The sequence below is a fragment of the Felis catus genome, chromosome B4, assembly GCF_018350175.1.
Source record: "Felis catus isolate Fca126 chromosome B4, F.catus_Fca126_mat1.0, whole genome shotgun sequence".
Lineage (NCBI taxonomy): Eukaryota > Metazoa > Chordata > Mammalia > Carnivora > Felidae > Felis > Felis catus.
In genome coordinates, this window is record NC_058374.1 from 77,245,807 (window position 1) to 77,259,105 (window position 13,299).

At 39.4% G+C, this 13,299-nt stretch overlaps 1 protein-coding gene across 6 annotated transcripts in view; it reads left to right on the forward strand.

Moving 5' to 3' along the window:
• DIP2B (disco interacting protein 2 homolog B) overlaps nt 1-13,299 on the forward strand; it is a 226,977-nt gene that overhangs the window by 19,437 nt on the left and 194,241 nt on the right. For 2 of the 6 annotated variants that reach the window (XM_045061779.1, XM_045061780.1), the window contains exon 1: nt 3,372-3,747. The exons of 2 other annotated variants lie outside the window; for them this stretch is intronic. In XM_045061779.1, the coding sequence (XP_044917714.1) occupies nt 3,636-3,747 (112 nt within the window). In that variant the 5' untranslated portion in view covers nt 3,372-3,635. Of the gene's footprint in view, nt 1-3,371; nt 3,748-13,299 lie in introns of those variants that run through there. 2 more of the 6 variants (XM_045061777.1, XM_045061778.1) reach the window with 1 other exon arrangement.

The following is a 13,299-nucleotide window of genomic DNA, read 5'->3' on the forward strand; positions in this document are numbered from 1 at the left end:
GTATGCGTGACCAAAGTGGGAGAAGAACAGAGTAACAGGGAATTGCAAGAAGTGCCTGTTGCTGCTGAGAATTTAACCAAGAGTGGACTGAGAAATGCCCTTGAAATTTACAAGTGGAGGAAGTCATTGGTGATGACTTTTCCCTGAGCTGTTTTAATTGTGTTGTGGCAGGGGACTGCACACCTGTTGGGAGTAGTGCAATAAGGAATCCAAGGTGGAAGAGGAAGTGGAAGTAGAGGCAGGCAGTGTATACTGCTCTTTCAAGCTGGGCTGCGTGAGGTGAAGGAGAGAAAGAATAGTAACTACAATGCTTATACGTTTATCTCTCTGCGTACGAGAAAGCAAAGTTACGTGAGGAGAGGAATTTCCTTTTATTCACCCCTTTAGCTTGAGGTAGAAAAGAGCTCCTGGCACCCAGTAGGCGCTTCATAAATATGTGGTGGCTGTATTAATGAATTATGTTAAGAAGGGAGAGACTTGAGCATGCTCCTTTGTGGGGGCAAGGGTAGAGGTTTTGGAGAGGAGAGGTTGAAGGTGTAGAGTAGAAAGGACATGATGGAACGTGGTCTCCGTGACTCAGGAAAGTGAGATCCCAAGCACTGCTGGAGTGGTTATCCAGGATACAGGAGTGACTCCTGAAGACACAGAAGGAAAGGAAGAAAGGACGGGAACAGGGGCAGATATTTATAGGTGGTGGAGGAGGAAGTTGGGGGAGTTCTCTCCTGATGGTCTTATGAGTATTCTCTGAGTTAAAAATAAGAATGAGTATCATGTATATATCCTTGGAAAATGCTTTGTGAGGTCATACAAAAAAGCCACTCCCACTCAAGCAGCTATGCTTATGTGGAAAGTCCTGGATACGTAATTGTAGGCACACACGAGGTTGTGGTCAGTGACATAAAGGGTAGGTGAGGTAAGGCTGCGCCAGGGAGCATGAGTAAGAGTAGGTGAGACAAGAGGTCTCCAGTCTCCGACATAAATGTAGGGAGTGGCTGAGAGCTGAGAGAAGGGAATATACCTACCAGTGAGAACCCCAGCTTGTTGAGACCCACAAACAGCACGAGATTGTCCTTGGACTCCCTAAGGAAGTCAAAGGAAAGGCAGTGCATGAGGCTCACTTTTCCCACTTTGAGATACAGTGAAGAGAAACTTGAGCCTTGAGTCAGGTAGAGTAACTCTTTGTTAACAAGTCCTCTGGTTCTAACCAGGCTGGTTTTCCAGTGATTTATTTCTGATTCATTTCACAGGAAACTGCTTTCCCAACTTTTGACAACCTGTTATCTAAAATGATTGGTCTGTTTAGAAGCAGAGGTAGTAGAAAGAGGATGTGACAGTATCTCAGTGAGTCATAAGGAACAAGACATGACCATATTTGTTCACCTCATCAGGTTTTATCTAGAATTAAAGAATATTAAAGTGTCCATTTTGTTTCAATTAAGAGTTTAGTAATAAATTCTCACTCGTTGAGAAGTTTCTCTTTTTGATCTCATCAATTTCAAGACTACATATTTCTCAGGAATTTCTGACAGGGAAAATACAACAGTCAGGATGGGTTTTATGGTCTTCTAGATTTCTGTTGAATTTAAATAACCCAAACAAGCTGATTTTTTTTCTTTTGCTATTAACCTTATGAGCCATTATTACAAATTGACCTCTGACAGTGAAGCTGTACAAGGCAGGCTAGAGTTGGCCTTGAGTCTGGCTGCTTCTGTTTTTGCATTTCTCACATGTTAAAACATGTTCCCTGTAAAGTGAACACAGGATCTTTCAGAAGGGGATCAGATTCTAAGAGTAAAAGGTGTTTTGCTTAGAGCAAGTTGCAAATTGTAATCACTTACTTAACTGCCCTATCAGGGAAAACAAGTTCATAATGTGAAGAGCACCTGTCACTTTTTGGAGGTGGAGAGAAGTAGCTTTTTTTCTTTTCTTTGACATAAGGTGAAATCAGAGGCTGACTAAGCTATGCTAATTATGACTTGGTATCACAATTAGCTCAATACTTAGAATTCATTTTTTTGAAGCCATCCAAGATTTGATGGGTGGTGGGGGAAAACCCTCTGTGTCCCCACCTCACTCCCCCACGTTCTAAGCTTTTTAGCCATTAGTTGAATAGTTAGAACTCCGGGTAGGCCTTTATTTGGAGGAAGAAAATTAACTTTATTGGCATTCTTGATGAGAACCAAGGGAAGGAGGGAAGGAGAGTTATCTAGTCAGTTTGGCATCAACAAGCTGAGAACCCATTTCTCATTTTCATGGACAACTAAGTTGTAGCCAGATCCCTATTTTCCTGAGTTTAGTGTGTGTGTGTGTGTGTGTGTGTGTGTGTGTGTGTGTGTGTGTGTGTGTGTCTCAGAGACAACACTCAAGAATTCTGAAAGAGACCAGACGTCTGGACCCTTTTACCAGATTCTCATTTCTGTTGGCTTTTCTGGGAATCAACTGGGAAAGCATTTTGAGGTGAGAGACACATCAGAGGCAGTGAGTGAGGTAACTTGGAAAAGATCACTGAGTTCAGGTCCCATTTCTGCTATTTACAAGCTGTGACCTCTCTTAGCCTCTGGGAGATGAAGTGGCTAGATGAGAGAACCTAGGTCTTTGCAGCTTTTCATTCCTGTGATGACCTGTATGTTTATGAAAATATATGAAAAGGAAATCCTATTTTAAATTCATCAGGATAGTTATTATTTAAAGAAACCCGTATATAGTGGGAGTCATCACTGCCTAATATGTAATCAGTCAAAACTTATGTTGAGTTTTCTCAAAGTAAGGCATACACTTAACTATTCAGGATGTGTGCTGTTGTTGTTTTGGTCTGTTGAGGATTAAGGGACAGGACTTTAGTTCTGAGTCTTATAATTTACAGCTTGTTGAATTCCCCCTTTAGTGCATCTCCTCTCCCCTTTGTCCTCCCCTCCTCTCCAACCTCAGCATCCTGTGCATTTTTCATCTGTACTGCTTATCAGATTACTTTATAGTTGTTTGCTTACATTTCTCTCTGTCCTTCCCAGAGGCTGGAAACCACGTCCTATTCATCTTTACTTTTATAAAACATTGAGGAGAAGAAAGATGGTGAGATGTCAGGAAATAGGCAGCAGTAGAGTCAAAGACGGCCCAAGGAAGCCCGGGTGGCTCCGTCGGTTGAGCTCCTGACTGTTGATTTTGGTTCAGGTTGTGATCTCAGGGTTGTAGGATCAAGCCCTGTGTTCGGCTCTGCACTGAGCATGGAGTCTGCTTGGGATATTCTCTCTCTCTCTCTGTCTCTCTCTGTCTCTCTCTCTGTCTCTCTGTCCCTCCCTCTCTCTGCCCCTCTCCCTAGCTGGTGCTAGCTCGCTCTCTCAAAAAAAAAAAAAAAAAAAAAAAAAAAAAAAGCCCAGATTTTGGTTTGGGTGACCAGGGGAATGATGGTGTTACATATAGAGACAGCTGAGGTGCCGGTTTGGAAAGAAGGTGGTGTAATCTTGGACAAGATTGAATCTGTGGCACTGTCAGAACATTCAGGCAGACTACTCAGTAGGCAGTTAGCAGTGATGACTTATGTCCTGGGGCAGTTGAAGGATTTGGGCATCATCTACAGGAGGCTCATCAGGGTGAATCAGATCTTTGAAAGGGAAAGTAAAAAATGAAGGTAATGGGGAATGCTGCCCATATTTAGGAAACTCCAGGATAAAGAAGAGTCCTCCAGAGTGCCAGGAATGATGACAGAAGTAGGAGATGGACTGGGGTATGCGGTACCATGCTTTTATGGAGGTAAAGACTTAACAGTGTTAAAGCTGTAGAGAGGTTAGGAGAATTAGATGAGGGAACGCAGATGGTTGGATTAGTCAGTTCTGGTCCTGTGGCTGAATCAGAGGCTAGATTAAAAAGTGATGAGGACATAGAAACTATGAGTGTAGGCTTCTCATTTTGAAATTGGGAAAAAGGGTTGAAAGAACAAGGGCAGATTCAAAGGAAGACTTATTTTACTTTGTTATTATTTTTTAATAATAGAGGTTACTGAGGAATCTTTATAGGCCTGGGGAGGCTAAGAAAGGAGGCTAAGAAAAGATTGAGTTGGCTAGGGGGGTTTGGACACAGACTGGATCCCTGAGGGTGGAAGGTGAGCTTGAGATCAGCAGGATTGTGGGGCTGCCGTCCTGCTGCAGTGGTGGGAGGGGCACCTCTCCCAAGACTGTAGGAGGGTTTGGTTGTAAAAACTGATTGGGTCTGGGAAATTGGTGTGGGATTAATGGGAAAAGATTCTTCAGAAATACGGAAGCATGGAGTTTTGAGAAATGTGAAAAGAATTAGAGCTGTGGGAAAGTTTGAGAACAATTAATGAAACAATGAAAGCAGAGCCAGAACCCATGAGGCCAGAGCCAGTGTGGTCAGCATGGATTTGGAGTGGACACGGTTGCGTGATGTTTGTGTGGAACTATGATATCAGGATGTCATACAAGTCATTAGTGTGAATGTCAGTGGCCCCCTGGTCCAGAGAAAAGCAGAAGGCAGGTTGTAAAGATGGGAACGTGCTCTGAGGAGGGGTGGGCTTCAACACTGTACCATCGTCCTTGACTTCACAGTTCAGACTGTCCCATGTTGTTGATCACTGAGCATTCCTGTGTTACTGTTTTTGCGTGTATGTGTTTGAAGCAGGAAAAAAGATTATCTTATTTAAGGGTTATTGAAGGGAAAAAAGGTATGAGAATACTTGTAAGAATGCTATGCTCCCCCCCCCCCCTTTTAATTTAAAAAAGAATGGCATGGGAATTGTTGAAAAACTGTGAAATGGAAAAATAGTTTCCTCCCTCCCCCAGTCCTGCTTCCCAAATGAAATCACTTTTTATCAGTTCTGGTGGGTAACAGTATAATTTTCAATAATATGTTAAGTCAACTTACAATGAGAAATTTATCCATTCCTGTATTCTTTTCCTCGTGATTTTTTTCAGTTATGCTATTGTTCTTACATTGTCAGGGTAAATAATGTTTATATTGTTTTGTGTAACAAGAAGTAGTCTTTGTGCTATGTATACACATTAAGCCTAAAGGTTTATACCCCACAAATACCACTTTTGCAATATTATTATTAAATAAATATTACTTTAGAACCTAGAAGTGCTGTTGGGCATGTGGAGAAGGAAATAGGATGCTTTATCATCAAACCCCTGCCTCAAAGAGCATGGTGCAAACAACAAGATCTACTGAATCCTCTTTTAATTTCTTTTTAGCTTTCTATGCTCTGTCTAGGTCTTTACTCAGCCTATTGTTTCTCATACTTAAAGTTGTCATTTTCCTTATTTTTAAAAGAATTTTGGAATAGTTATTTTTAGTACGGGGTGCATGAGTGTTAAACTTTAAGTCCTTGCCTAATGTCGTTACCTCCCGTTGATTGTCATTTCTCTGAATGTAACCTATTTTTATATCATGGAGGCTTTTCGGATTTGCCTTTTGTCCTTGGAGTTGTGAAATTCATTAGGATGTGTCTAGGTGCGTGTCTTCTTCATCCTGTTTGGCACTTGGTAGACTTCTTTCAATCTGTTTTTATTGGCTGTCTTTCTACAGCTCAGAGGGACTTTATTACTTCTTTCCTTCCATGTGTCTTGTTTTTAAAGTATTTTGTGTTTTCTCTCTTTTTTAAATTTCCTCTCTTTTAACAGCAGTTTATTCTTTTTTTTTTTTTTTTTTTTGCACATGATAGCCTCTTGAATCTGTGTAGATTAAAAAAAATTTTTTTTAATGTTTATTTATTTTTGAGAGAGACAGAGTGCAAACAGGGGAGGGGCAAAGAGAGAGGGAGATACAGGATCCAAAGCAGGCTCCAGGCCCTTAGCTGTCAGCACAGAGCCCGGTGTGGGCTGGAAACCATGAACCACAAGATCATGACCTGAGCCGGAGTTGGACACTCAACCGACTGAGCCACCCAGGTGCCCCACTCTGTGTAGAACTTTTTAAAAGTTCTCTTCTTTTTTGTTTTTTTTAATTTGTTTTTAATCTTTATTTTTGAGAGAGAGACAGAGTGTGAGGAGGGGAGGGGCAGAGAGAGAGGGAGACACAGAATTCAAAGCAGGCTCCAGGCCCTGAGCTGTCAGCACAGAACCTGACGTGGGGCTCCAACCCACGAACTGTGAGATCATGACCTGAGCTGAAGTCGGACGCTCAACCGACTGAGCCCCTTTAAAAGTTCTCTCCTAATTCCAGAAATATTTCATATTTCTTTTGGGGGCAAGTTCTCCCAGTGGTCCATCTTGGCCCATTTTTTCCATTTCGTAGGGAAACATTTCCTCAAATGTCATCATTGTTCATGATTAATGTGAATGGCTAGGTTGATTAATTAGTATAGGTAGTTGGCATGGTTTTCTTCTGGAGTTAAATTGGTCTTATTATTTGAATTTTTCTTGTGGATATCACATACAAAAGAGTATATATTATGTGAAACACTGTTTAAGTAAGAGTAGTAAATTATCCATGATCTAGTTTAGCAACTAAAATCTTAATAGACCCTTGAGGGCCCTGTGGACTGATTATTCTCCCTCGCCCTCAAATGTAACCATCATTCTGAATTTGGTTACTCGTTACCTAATTTTCCTTTACAGTTTGTATATATCCCAACAAAATACTTAGTTTTGTAAGTTTCTGAACTCTTCTAGTGGAATCATGCTTTTTTTTTTTTTTTTTTTTGCTTAGCATTGTTTATGAGATTGATTCCTGCTGATGCAAGTTATTGTACTTCTTTTTGTTTTCCTGCTGCTCTAGCATTCCATTGCATGAATTCATCTCAACTTGTTAGTCTATTCACCACTTGGCAGATATTTTAGTTGTTTCCACTATTTTGCTATTGCAAATATCATTGCTATGAATATGCTTATATATGTCTTCTATATTTAAACATATGTGTATATGACTCTAGAATGAAATAGAACACAATCTTTGGATAGGAAATTGTGAGGGATTAAAAATTCTTTAATAAACTTCTTTGTATTTTCCGTAGTTCCTTAAATGCCCTTGCTTTTATGTTCTGGAATTAAAAAAAAAAAATTAACATCTACACTCTTTTCCTTTGGAAAATACATCAAAGGGTATGGCTTAATAAGAGAAATTTGCATTAGTAAATGTGGAAAGAATCAGTGCAACTTTCATGTGTTAAGTATGATTTTTGCAAGCTTACTGATTTTGTAGAATCTTTGGCAGTGCTTTTGTATCAAATAAGTCTATTTGTAACTACCTCCAGGCTTGAATTATAAGTGTTTCTGTCAAGTTTGTAACTTTTAAAACTTGTTTTCTGTTATTTTCTTATTCATCTGCTGTCAGTCACTCAAATTGCCTTTGCCAGCATTATTCCCAGTAAAGGAGATCCATCAAAAACTTTTGGTATCTTAGCCATCAAAAAAATGAAATCTTGCTATTTGCAAAGACATGAATGGAACTAGAATGTATTATGTTAAGCCAAATAAGTCAATTGGAGAAAGACAAATACCATATGATTTCACTCATATGTGAAATCATAGGAGTTTCATGTTCCATCAAAACAGATGAACATATGGGAAGGCAGGGGAGAGAAGAGGGAAACAAGAGACTCTTAAGGATAGACACTCTTAAGGATAGAGAACACACTGAGGGTTGATGGAAGGAGGTGGGTGGGGATGGGGGATGGGCTAGATGGGCGATGGGTACTAAGGAGGGCACTTGTGATGAGCACTGGGTGTTGTGTGTAAGTGATGAATCACTGAATTCTACTCCTGAAACCAATATTACACCGTATGTTAACTAACTAAAGTGTAATAAAAAAAAAAAAAAAAAAAAACCAAAACTTTTGCTATCTAAGCAAATAGAATAATTTTAAAGTGTTGAAAAGATTTAAGAGTTTTATGATAGGTCAATTGGCTTATGGATTATAAAGTTTTGGGGTTTTGTTTTTAGAACCTCAGTTTCTTCAGACTAAGGCATACCTATGCTTTTGATAACAAGCTTTGATACTCTGCCTAAATTACATAGGCTTGCTTGGGGTAACAGTTTTTCTATACCTCACTGACTCGGCTGAAGGTGATTGAGCAGATAGAGGCATTCAAAGCAACTGATCACAGAGCTCAGGAAGTTTTGATTGATCGATAGTAGATCTAATAAACTTGGCCTCAGACATAGAGGAAATCCATTTTAAATGCCTCTAAACTTTGTGGAACCATTTTGTGTGGGCCTTCATTTAAAGACGCACCCCCTCGGATAAGCAGTCATGGGCCTCTGGAGTTCTCTCTCTAAGGCAGGCATCCTTGAAATATTATGGGAGTTGGTTGAAACTTTTCTGGTGATCACCATTGTAAGTAAATTTGGATAATGGAACTGGTTTGAATACAAGAAAGCGCAAGCAGTTTTCCTCAGTTGGGTTTATGAATGAATGTATACCTTGGATTTTGGAGGGATTCCATAAGTTTCTTGCACCATCTCTTTGCAGCAACATGTACTGAACAGACTCGGGAAAAATTTGGCTGTGATGCCAGTCTCGGTTCAGGAAAGTCAAGTTTCAGAGTTGGGGTGGATGAAGAAAGTTTCTTGATAATAGCTCAGACTTAGTGTATGGCTCAAGAGATCAGAAAGTAAAAATTGGAGTTGATGCAACAACCCAGTTAATGTCCATATTGACTAAAATGTGAATACTTAATTTTTGTATTGTCTCCTTTTTATATGTCACCAAACAAAATACTTGTGATCTTTCTGTGCCCTACTGTGGGAAAGCCTTATTAGAAGGTGTATTGTGGTCCTGGCTGACTTAAAAATATTTGTGAATGTATTGTAGAGCAATGTTAGTTTTTCCCATACAGTATGTAATGTTCTTTTTTTTTTTTAATTTTTTTGATCTTTATTTATTTATTTTTCTTTGAGAGAGAGAGTGTGTGCAAGCAGGACACAACAGAGAGAGAGGGAGACACAGGATCTGAAGCAGGCTCCAGGCTCTGAGCTGTCAACACAGAGCCCAACGCGGGGCTCAAACTCACGATCCACAAGTTCATGACCTGAGCTGAAGTCAGACGCTTAACCGACTGAGCCACCCAGGCGCCCCTAATGTTTTTTTTTGATTAGCCCCATCCCAAACAAAATTTAGAGAGTCTGGTGGAGAAAATGACTCAAAATGTTGTATTCAGCGTTTTTGTTACTACTTTTAAGACATGTTAGTAAGTGAAAGGGATCCACAGGACTTGGTTTGAATGATACTCAAAACCCCTGAGAGTGCTTAATGTGTTAGTAATAGTTGTAATTCTGGTTTGAAATTTGCATCACAGCAGTATGAGAACTGAACTGCTGTACTTAACAGTTGGAAGGGGAATTGTTTTTAATCCATGGTCACAAACAACTTCTGTTTAGAGAACAGAGGGAGGCAGACTAGGAGAAATACAAATGGAAAGTGTTACTCTTCTGTTGTGGTTTACTGTAGTATTTCAGATTCCCTTAGGTTTTGGACTAGATTTCTGCCAGAATTCCATAAACTTGAGGGGTATGTGTGATTGTAGGCTATCTGACCTTTCTAGGTTGGAACTTTCTGGAATCTAATGTCTTCTACTTTCTAACTTGTTTGGTGAGAAAGTACACACACATGTGCGTGCATGCACACATACAAATAGGCAAGCAAGAAAATCTCATAAATAGAATGGTGAAAGGCTGCAGCTGTCTTAGAATTCATAAATGTGTTCCAAAACTTAAGTTTTTTTCATCGCTGTAGATGTGTGTTGCAGTATAGTTTTTCCTCTCTTCATTTTCCCTTATGAAAGGAAAAGATTTGATATTTCTGAGTTACCACTTTCCTAAAATCTACTCATTTTGCTCAGATCTGTGCTATGTATAGGGTGTTATATTCCTGCCCACGTCTGATGTGGAAGAAGAGACACAGACAGGAGAGTGGGTGACTGACTCAGAAAGATGTAAATGATCTTATTATACTTGAGCTGCGACCACACCTAGAAACCTTGACAATAACAAGGCCTGTGTTTGATATACCTCACTTGTTAAATCCTGTCTGGATTTTAGCGTGTCACATGTGTGTTGTTCATCAGCAAAGTTAAACAGGTGCTAGAACAATTACAAAGCTTTAATCAGACTGATGATTACACTGTTTCCCACTTTGACCATACAAAGAAAATGAAACATAACCAAAACAAATTTCTAGTTGTTTCTTGTATTGTTGGTTCTAGTTCAGTGGTTTCAGTGCCCTAGGTCCTCCACCAAGATAGATTTTCATAGGCAGATTCATTAAGGTTAAAGTAATTGTAGTATTTGTGGCAAGTTGTTAATGTTTTTAAAATAGCTTTCACCTCATTATAAAAACAACTCATGTTGTTAAAAAAAAATAAAAAGGAAACTGAAGAAGAAAGTGAATATTTCCTTATACCTAACACCCAAGTATAAATACTAACGCTACTTAAGTAAACTTTTTTCTGTCACTTTTCTATCTAGATCTTTTTAAAAATGGAGGTAATACAAACACTGTACATTAATTATTATAATGGAATTTTTAAAAATAAAAATAAGAAAATTGAGGTAATACAGTAAATTCAGTTATATCAACTTAAAAAAAATTTTTTTAATGTTTATTTATTTTTGAAGGAAAGAGAGACAGAGTGTGAACAGGGGAGGGGCTGAGAGAGTGGGAAACACAGAATCCGAAATGGGCTCCAGGCTCTGAGCTGTCAGCTCAGATCCCAACGTGGGGCATGAACTCACAAACCGCGAGATCATGACCTGAGCTGAAATCAGTCGCTTAACCAACTGAGTCACCCAGGCGCCCCAGTTATAGCAGTTTTTATTTTGAACATTTCCTATTTCATTGTTCTTTAAAAGCACTTAGTAATGTTTCATTGGTTTGGATATAACATAATATTTGAACATTCACCTACCATTGGAAGTGTAGTTACCTTTAAATTTTTCTACAGTAAACTTTTTAAAGTAAACTTAAAAAATTTTGTTTTAAAAATGTTTATTTATATTTGAGAGAGAGAGACCGAGCACGAGCTGGGGAGGGGCAGAGAGAGATGGAGACAGAATCTGAAGCAGGCTCCAGGCTCTGAGCTGTCAGCACAGAGCCCGATGCGGGGCTCAAACTCAGGAGCTGTGAGATCATGACTTGAGCTGAAGTCAGATGCTGAACCAACTGAGGCACCCAGGTGCCCTAAAGTAAATTTTTTAATAGGCGTGTAAGTTACATGTAAAACAGTCCAAATAATAAACATATAGCTTAGGAAATTTGTAGTGACTTTTTACAAAATGAACACACCCCTGAAACTACCACCTAGATCAAGAAAGAGAGCATTTTTTAAAAGTTTATTTATTTATTTTGAGAGAGAGAGAGAGAGAGAGAGAGAGCGAGCATCAGCAGGGGAGAAGCAGAGAGAGAGAATCCAAAGCAGGCTCCATTCTGTCAGCATGTGCTGTCAGTGCAGAGACCAATGTGGGGCTAGAACCCATGAACCGTGAGATTATGACCTGAGCCAAGATCAAGAGTCAATGCTTGGGTGCCTGGGTGGCTCAGTCGGTTGAGCATCCAACTTGAGCTCAGGTCATGATCTCATGGTTTGTGAGTTCAAGCCCCACATCAGGCTCTGTGCTGACAGCTTGGAGCCTAGAGTCTGCTTTGGATTCTGTGTCTTCCTCTCTCTCTGCCCCTCCCTGCTTGTGTTCTGTCTGTCTGTCTGTCTGTCTCTCAAAAGTAAATAAACATTAAAAAAAAAAAGAGTTGATACTTAACCCACTGAGCCACCTAGGTGCCCCAAGAAAGAGAGCATTAATTACCAGCATCCAGGAAGTCATGCCCCTTCCCAGTTATTAGATTCCCGAAGTTAATCACTACTGTGACTTCTGTCATCACTGATTCGTTTTGCCAATTCACAGTTTGCCAATTGAATTTGATTGGTTTTTGAATTTCACATAAATAGACTCCTACCTATGTTCTCTTTTATGTCTGACTTCTATTCAACATTGTATCAGTGAATTTCATCCATGTTGTTACTTATTAGAATAGTTAATTCTTTTTCATTTTGTACAATATTTAATTATATGACTGTACCACAACTTATTATTCATTCTGTTGTTCATGGGCATTTAATTTGTTTCCAGTTTGGGCCCTTATGAATTTTGTATATATATGTCATTTATATGTATATGTGGATACATGTCCAGTAGAGGAATTGCTTGACTGTAGGAATGTGTATGTTCCATTTTAACAGATTTTTTTTTTTCAACGTTTATTTATTTTTGGGACAGAGAGAGACAGAGCATGAACGGGGGAGGGGCAGAGAGAGAGGGAGACACAGAATCGTAAACAGGCTCCAGGCTCTGAGCCATCAGCCCAGAGCCTGACGTGGGCTCGAACTCACGGACCACGAGATCGTGACCTGAGCTGAAGTTGGACGCTTAACCGACTGCGCCACCCAGGCGCCCCCAGATTTTTTATCATACAGTTTTCCAAAGTGTTTATACCAACTTGCATTCCCATCAACAATATGAGAGTTCAGTTTTCTCCTATAGTCATCGACACTTAGTATTGTTATTTCTTACTTTTAGCCATCTAGTAAATATGTAGTAGTAGAATTTCCTAGTGATTTTAATTTGCATTTCCTTGATGTCTAATGATATTGAACACCTCTTCATATGCTCATTTACCTTTTGGATGTCCTCTTTTGTAAAGTCGTTTGTTGAAGTGTTTTGGCAATTTTTAAATTGTGTTTGCCTATTTCTTATTGTTTTGTAGGCATTCTTTATCTGTCCTGAATATGAGTTCTTTGGTTGTATGCATTGCAAATATATTTTTTCTGTGGCTTGACTTTTTACTTTCTTACTGGTATCTCTTTCTCACATAGTGCCCTTTAAGAAATTGACAATGTTGTTTTGGTAAAAACGTACACACTTACATATCCAAGGCACTCCCTTGGAGGGTAGTGCATAAAAGGAGAATAAAATCAGAAGTTGTGGTGTAGTTAGCTCTGCCCAGCATCATGGCGATGGTTAGCGTCTCCGGAGGTGCTCGCTGTCTTACAAGTAAATATGGGCCCTTGGCTGCAAGAGGAACCAGTGGAGCACATGGATGGATCAGTAAAAAATTTTCTCTAACCCTGATAGACTACTAAAAGCTCAATCCCTGATAATACTGCCTTAGTAGAGTAATTGTGTTTTAAGATTTTATTTTTAGAAATACAGCGTGGAGCTCAAACTCACAACCCCTGAGGTCAAGAGTTGCATGCTCTACCAACTGAGCCAGCCAGGTGCCCCAGTAATTTTTATATGAAGTATTGCACAGATAACTTAATGCTTAAGTTGCACACAGTAGTTTAGGATCTCAATACA